Source organism: Micromesistius poutassou, assembly GCF_964030765.1.
Source record: "Micromesistius poutassou genome assembly, chromosome: 14".
NCBI lineage: Eukaryota > Metazoa > Chordata > Actinopteri > Gadiformes > Gadidae > Micromesistius > Micromesistius poutassou.
This window is the reverse complement of record NC_140284.1, coordinates 13,259,342-13,267,375: the sequence shown is the minus strand read 5'-3', so window position 1 is coordinate 13,267,375 and position 8,034 is coordinate 13,259,342. Positions and strand designations below refer to the sequence as shown.

The 8,034-nt window shown below is 40.6% G+C and overlaps 1 protein-coding gene across 1 annotated transcript; it reads left to right on the top strand.

Annotated features, from left to right (window-relative positions):
• Positions 1-884: 884 nt before the first annotated feature.
• Positions 885-7,711, top strand: LOC311358418 (beta-1,4 N-acetylgalactosaminyltransferase 2-like; the record flags this gene model as incomplete). Its single annotated transcript, XM_084478438.1, has 11 exons — positions 885-1,009; positions 1,206-1,349; positions 2,723-2,829; positions 2,992-3,029; positions 4,050-4,116; positions 4,208-4,321; positions 4,528-4,614; positions 4,730-4,911; positions 5,095-5,238; positions 5,344-5,572; positions 7,527-7,711. 11 exons carry the CDS (start codon positions 885-887, stop codon positions 7,709-7,711), a joined length of 1,422 nt encoding a protein of 473 aa, XP_084334564.1.
• Positions 7,712-8,034: the final 323 nt, after the last annotated feature.

Sequence of the window (8,034 nt, the reverse complement as noted above, 5' to 3'; positions counted from 1 at the left end):
ACAATAGTTCACCATCGACCTCCAGGTTCACTGGACAAGAGCGTTGTTAAATCGAAACATTTTATTTAAAATGTTTTGAAATATAAGCTAACACATTGCATTTCCTGAATAATAATAAATAATATTTTTTATATAATGTCATTATATATATTTTAATCCCTATGCCTATATCTAAATTATATAGCCTAATTGAATTACAATAACAAGATATTTGGCAAATCCTAACGAGACGTTTTCAAGAGCTCATATTATCGTCTATGGGTGTTAACCACTAGATGGCGGAGTTTCAACGCAATGGTTGCGGTCATTCCTATGGAGAAAGTCATCGAAAACTTCTAACTTTCATTGAAGACTGATGACAAACCCAAGGCGGAGGGGACCCATGGGAAATTTGAAAGAAAAAAAAATGTCACAGCCACAGTTAAATACATTGAAGTCTGCCTCTCAGCAGAGAAAGGTGAAGAAAAACAGGGAAGGAAGACAAAATTGAGGAAGTTAGGTTCTGACTAACTTATTTTCGAAGAAAGGTGAGCACAAACGTTTAAACACACAAGATGAAACCCCATTCTTAACTCTTTTATCATTGCTAAAACGAACAGAGACAACCCAAAGCACGAGCAGACAATCGGCTACACTTTCAAATGATGAGGCCGTGGTTATTAAGGTAAAGGATAAATAAAGTGTACGGTAGGCTAATATTGCAACAGCAGGCTACTGATTTAAAGCAACCTAATATAAAATTAATACTAAGCCGTTATTAGGCTACATGATAAATAATAACCTATGGCATATAGGCTAGTTAGCCACAGACGTCATTGCAGGACTTCTTGTATAGGGCCCAGAACTTATTTTGGGCTAATCTGTGTCTTTCTCTGTGTCTCCAGATGCCCTCATTTGGCAGAACACAATTGCTGCTGCTGTCTATTGTTATCTTCAGTGGGATGATCTACTTCTGGCTCGCCCCCAACAATACGGTAGAGAAAATGATTGACACCCCAAAGAAAAAGTGGTAAGGCTCTAAGTGGATTTGCATGTACACGTGTGTGTGATTGTTTTGCCATTCTCAGTGCAATGTTTATGTTTTAACTCATTTTATTTTTTTATTATTTAATAATTTATTTTATTATATATTACCTGTAGGCCTAGGTCCCCGCCTCCCCTATTATTTAATAATTTATTTTATTATATATTACCTGTAGGCCTAGGTCCCCGCCTACCGGGCTAGTTAAGCCCCCGGCTTCCTGCACATGCCCAGCGAAGTCATTTGATCTGGCAGGGAGCATTCCTAATGCCAACCGAGCAGACATTCAGAAACGACGGGCAGAGGAGTACAAGAAGCACCAGGCTAGGTATGCATGGCCAGTACCAGGAACACAGGATGGAACAAAATGATGGCGGGGAGGCGAGACACTCAAAGAATGAATTAATTGATCTATTAATCAACAAATCAATTTCTTAAAGAATAATGTCTTAGATAGTTAAATTCAAGTTGTAAGATGATAGTTAATGTATTTGGCCTGTTTGCTAAGACCCCAGCTGAAATTTATTAGTGGTCCATTTTATTAAAAAACTGTGTTTAGCAGCTCCCATAGCTGTAACTTTGTTTTTTCAACCCAAGTTAGCACATACAAACTGCCCTGGATAGGTAATAGGGCCACAAAGATTATGATTTAGTGTAGGGGTGTCAAACGTAGCCTATACGGCCCGCGGGCCTAATCCGGCCCGCAGTGTAATTTAATCCGGGTGTTCTGTCAATTTCTGCTACCCATCAGATTTTGCTAGTGGTTATGCGCCTAGTGGTTATGCGCATGCGCATGACGACGCTTATTGAATATTGGTGTAAAATACACACTCTACCCCTGAAATCTCCAATAAAGACGTTATAATACAGTATCAAAATGTTTCTGTAGTGGGAGCATTGTTTGATAGAGGCAGTTGGTCAACAGATTAAATACGCTACCAAACACATAAGGTAGCACTTTTTGATAGGGTAGCATTATTTGATAGACTGATACTGTATTATAACGTCTTCATTGAAGAGTTAAGGGATACAGTATGTATATTTTACACCAATACTACACCGCGGGTCAATAGTGTCGTCATGCGCATGCGCAGAACCACTAGGTAGCAAAATCTGACAAGGGAGCAGAAATTGCCAGAACACCGGCCCGCCAGATAATATCTAATGTCACATTCTATCAGAACTGGCCCGCCGGCATATCGCATTTCAGCGTCAACGCGTTGACGCGCGTCTTGGCGCGGTAACCCTGGCGCGTCAACTCCGGCAGCCCCCCCCCCCCCCCCCACCGTCAACAATTCCGCCCGCGGACCCTGTTATAATGTAATGTCCCCAATTAATGTAATGCAATTGGCCCGCCGGTATATCGCATTCCAGCGTTAACGCGTTGACGTGCGTCTCGGCGCGTCTTGGCACGACTCCCCCCCACACACCCCTGATTTAGTGTTTGTTTGCGACTGCGCATGCCCACCACAAATTGAAATAGGAGAACTTTCTGGTGTCATCATTATTGTCGGAGAAGCCAGTATTTTGACTTGGCTCATTGTTTGTTGTCATATAGTAGGCCTAACTGTTACATAGTGTACCTTTTTTATTCAGTTTGAAAATAAGTAAATTGACATTAGTTGATTATTGGTTAATTGGCATATTGTTTTGTATTGGTTAATTGATTTGTGGATTCTAATATTTATCTCCTGTGTCCAGAACAAGCTCCATTTTGAACACACTCCTCTTTGCTCCGTCCAACTCTCCACTGCAGTATCCCATTCAGGGTTTCACAGTACGCCCCTTGGTCCCCACTCTCATTCCAGGTACAGTACGTTGCACTTTGGTGGTTCAATAAAATCTGATCGGACAGATATACATATAATGTATGTGCAATGTGCTTTTTCCTCAGTATCCTTTCAGACTTAATTTTATGTTCAATGTATTCCTCAGGAAATAGTTTCACCCTGAAATATATTTTGTTTCAGGTTTAGCATTGTACGGTATTCAAAGAAGCAGCTACAAGGTTGGTAGTAAAACTCTGGGTGTCAAGTCAAAATCAGTATACAAGGGACATTGCTGGACGTCTTGGAGCTACAGGTTAAATTTCCCTGGTTTCCTCTTATGTCTAACCAGCATCAACACAAGTCCCCCTAACTAACATAATCATTTGTTTCTCATCAAGCAATAGTCAAAATGTCTTTTCTATCCCTTTAATGACATGGCTATGGGTGCGTCTTTATCAGGGTTTTTCAAGCGGAGCTGTTGGGCACTTTTGGGTTTTCTTGGCAGCACTCTTTCACTGGGACCCAAACCCCCTGACATCAATGCCGTTCATTTCCAATATATTTCTGCTTTCCTTCCTCTTCCTTCCTTTGATTCCACACAGCTTGCATGAACAGAGTGCTGCTGCTTGACGTTCTGCATTTCACTTCCGGCCTTCCTTCTGACGTTTGCGCAACATAGGTGACTGCAAACAACCAATTCAATTTCAATAAGTGGAGGACAGGAGTGTCATATCAATGCTTAACCAGTAGGTGACTCTGTGGGTCTGTCGGCCATTGAGAGATTAGTCATCATGCACTAGCATACAAATCCCTCCTGAAGTGTGTGAGCTGGAATATTTTGCTCAGCGATACTGAAATGAGACTGGACTAGTTTGCTAGATGAACGGAAACCGGCGGCTCGGCTACTTCAGCCCGTAATGGAATTTGGTCACAACCTTTTTAGTCACGTTGTCGACTGTCCAATTTAAGCTAATGCCTTCCTAGAGATTGTGGGATTTCCTAAATTGAATTAACGCCACATAAACCAAAAACACGTTGCTAGCTCATTCATTTTTTGTTCTATCAACATATTTGGCATCTTTAGGCTATGAGTGGCGTTATGGTTCGAAATCCATGAGCGAGTAGTAATAATAATATTTTGGCAGTCTTATTGATACGAGGCCTACTTGGTTAGGAAAATGGACAACAACAGACAGGTTTTGAGTTAAAAAGTACTCACTCTCAACACACTTCTCCTTGTGTTTATCACTACCTTGTAGGTATCACTACTGGTCACCAAAGGTGTCCTCAGTCTAGGCAGCCCAAGTGAAGCACAGAGTGTCAAAGGTAATTCATGAACTCCATCATTCAAGGTGTAACTAAACTACCTGTCCCTGGGATTGACTTGTATGAGATATGATTTGTGAAAAACCAATAGGGGACGGAAAGAAACGGCTGATCTTGGAGACGCTGAACTTAGAGGAACTCAACAAACTTCTGGCGAAGGTCACCTACACCATCCCTGTGTACCACATACACACCGGAGACCTGGGTACTCTAACACCTTTTCAATTGGTGTATGGGTTGGGTGATGTCATTGAAAGAAACATACTGAACGTGTGGTCAGATTTTAAAATAATATTTAGGCACGTTAATGTGATGTTCTCATTTTGCACTCAAAGCCTTCCAATGATACTGTGGTTAATGTTATGTGTCTCAAATCATATTAAGGCTGGATGTTTTTAATTTGTTTTGCAGTTCACTTCTCGTTTGAGCATCATGAATCTGTGTTCCCCATCGTCATTCGGCAACCAACCGTACCTGTGCTTTTCGACATGGGAACAAGTATAAAAAGTTTTTCCTTAGAAATCTTCAATTTTTACCGTTGAGTAGAATCATGAACCCTTACCTTCTTCCTCTCTCCCCCCTCCTCCTTCCGCACACACAAACTCTTTCAAAGACATTAGCGACCAAGTGACAGTCACCACCAAGACCTTTATGCGCTACAAAGAGTTGAAGGTGCTCATAAGAAGCTTAAGACAATTCTACAAAGACATGGTGCTCATTGTGGCCGATGACAGCTTTAATCCTGAAAAGATCACAGAGGAAAATGTTCTGCAATACATCATGCCTGGGGGACAGGTAGGCATATATTGGAACCATGTGCACCATGTACACAACAGAATGTCTTTCCTGTGCTTGGACATCATGTAAGAGTAGTCTAGCATAATGTATTAAAAGACGGACCTCTAGAGGACAATGTAACTCATTGAAATTAATCAATGAACCCAATTCAAGTTAATGTCAAATCTTTCCCTTCCACAGGGCTGGTTTGCTGGCAGAGCCCTGGCTGTCTCTCAAGTGACAACCAAGTACTTTCTTTGGGTGGATGACGACTTTCTATTCACTGACAAAACAAAGATAGAGGATCTGGTGGAGGTGATGGAGGCAACAACAGAGTTGGATGTGGTGAGAATCACATTATTCATAGACCAAATAAATGCTTACTATTTTTACATTATGAATAAAGCATGAGTAGGTTTGAGGATATATTGTCTTGTTATCTTCTTTTAGGTTGGGGGTTCAGTGGGTGGAAACCAGTTCTACTTCTCCATCGACTATGAGGAAGGCGATGGAGTCACTGGAGGCTGTATGGACAGGAAGTCCAACATAAAGTTCCAATCACTACCAAATTACCCAAAATGCTCCATAGTCAATGGGGTGGTCAACTTCTTCCTGGCTCGTACCGATGCTGTGAATCGAGTGAGATTTGACCCCAAGCTGAAGAGAGTGGCACATTCAGGTATGTTCCCGGCCATATCTATAAGATGTAGCCCTTGGGGGACTGTGTACATGCATCCACAATGAAAGAGAAACCTAAAGCAATAAAAGGGGGTGGTCATGGGGAGTTTTCTTGTGCTTTACTGGTAAAGACAGAGCAATCCAAAGTAGGTCTTGAGTCTTTAATTGCTAGCTAACAATAGAGCTATCATAGAGAGAGCTATGCCGCTCCTGGATGTGAAATGACCTCATGTTTGGAGCAGTTGCACAAGCACTGAGAAGCAAGACCGATAAATATAGGGGTTATTTCAATTCAGCAGGCAAATATTTTGCATAATATGCATATTTCTGGCTTTGCGGTATCAGATGAATTGGACAGCAGTGCTTAGTGTTTGCAGCCATTGTGACATGGGAAGCAGGTCTTTCATAACTATTGCCTTTTTGAATATGCCATAAAAAGTGAAAACCACTATAACAATGAAATCATTCAGTTGTAGTCTTGTCACTGTTGCGAGGACATGTAGTTCCGTAACGGGGAGATATCCAATTTTTCATTAACAATAACATCCAAATGTACTGCCTTCTGTTTATAATTTTAATTTTCAATTAAAGCTGCAAGCAGCATTTTACAGTGCCAAGCATAAGCAGACCAATAAACCATTAAGACCCTGACAGCCTAACCCTAACCCTGACCATTAAGACCGTGATGCAGAGTTGACAATGCTGGAATAGCTTTAGCTTGGATCTGGTGATGGGTGAACAAACTTTCATGACCGTACGTCAAAAAACCCAGGATCCTTAGGGAATTAGGGAGTTTTTAACTAAGTTCAAAATAGTCGCAAATCTATCCAAATAAAGTCATAGGTTCTTGAGCCATATTTGTTCAGCATGAGGATATGCATGTGTGAACAAAGTTTAATGTCTGTAAGTAAAAATGTTTACGAGATATCCTTGTTCAAAGTTTGCATTTTTGGACTGTTGCTATAGCGCCACCTTTAGGCCAATTTAGATACAATTTGGACAGTTTCATCTTGACCTATGTGCCTTAGACTATCCCAAGTTTGATGATGATTGGGTTAAGTTAACCCTGTAAGTTAAGTTTGGACGATTTTTAGTTTTGTCAATCAACTTCATTTCACTTGAGCAGCCACTAAGTCGGTCGCGCTCAAATCAAACATTGCGTCTATGAACTGTGGCGATTTTAGTGACAGGCCACGTCCATTTAGATGCCACGCCCTATTTGAAAATATGTTGACTTTAACTTGTTCAGAATTAGATTCTGAACAACTTTTGTATTGGAGTCAACATCATAGGAGTCAATTTTGATGTTGATGAGCATTTAAGTCTTTTCTTAAGTCGTTTAAACCACACCCCTTTTAGAAGTCAATGGCTCATGGGTCCTTTAAAATTTCATGTACAGACAAATCTTAAAGACCGATTGAAGATAATGGGCCATAGATGATATGGGCTAAAGGATTTTTGTCAAAGTCAAAAAACCTGGGATCCTTAGGCAATTTAATGTTTTTAACTAAATTCAAGATGGCGGCAAATCTGGAAACCGGAAGTCATAGATTCTTGAGGCATATTTGTTCAGCATGAGGATATGCATGTGTGAACAAATGTGTGAACAAAGAGTGTAGGTCAAACCGGTTACGAGATATGCTTGTGCAAAGTTAGCATTTTTGGACAGTTGGTATAGCGCCACCTTTGGGCCAGTGTAATATTTGCTGTCTGTTAATCTTGGGTCAACCTCTACAGCTGCAGTAAGTTTCATAAAAAGCGGTTTAGGCTGTGTGAGTCAAACGTGGTGGAATAATAATAAAACTAACAATTACAATAAGTTGCCTCGCACTTTGTGCTTGGCACCTAATTAAATCCTCCCCCAAAAGTAAGAGACGTATTGGTTGAAGACTGGAAGCGCTCCTGCTACTTAATTATTGTCCTTAACATCCAATTATTTATTTTTTTCTCTATAGAATTCTTCATGGATGGTCTTGGCCAGTTGATGGTTGCTTCATGTGGCCATGTTTCCATTGGCCATCAGCCGGGAGGGGCCAATGCTAAATATGGTCTGTTCAGAAATCCCGGAAAGACTGATGTGCAGTATAAACTACAGCTGCACTACTACAAAAACCATCTAGAATGTATCCACTACGGATAGGAAGAATCCCGATGGATCCATACACCATAAGAGAAAGTCATCTTCCAGTACTATGTATGTTTTCCCATAAGCAACCTCTATTGGCTTAAGGGGTTGCTACAGTAATACAGCAATCATTTTCAGACAAGTTTTTAATTTATTTTGGATGATAAAATGATATACTATTTTATATATAATGCAGCAAATACCTGTAGAAAAGTGACAGTGTGGGTTAAAGCCGTAGTATGTCACCTTGTTTCATTAATGCGTTGTTTTATTAGAATGTCATTGAAATGCCCAAGTTGTGGCAAAAGTACACACATTCTTTACTGAAGAAGTATAGA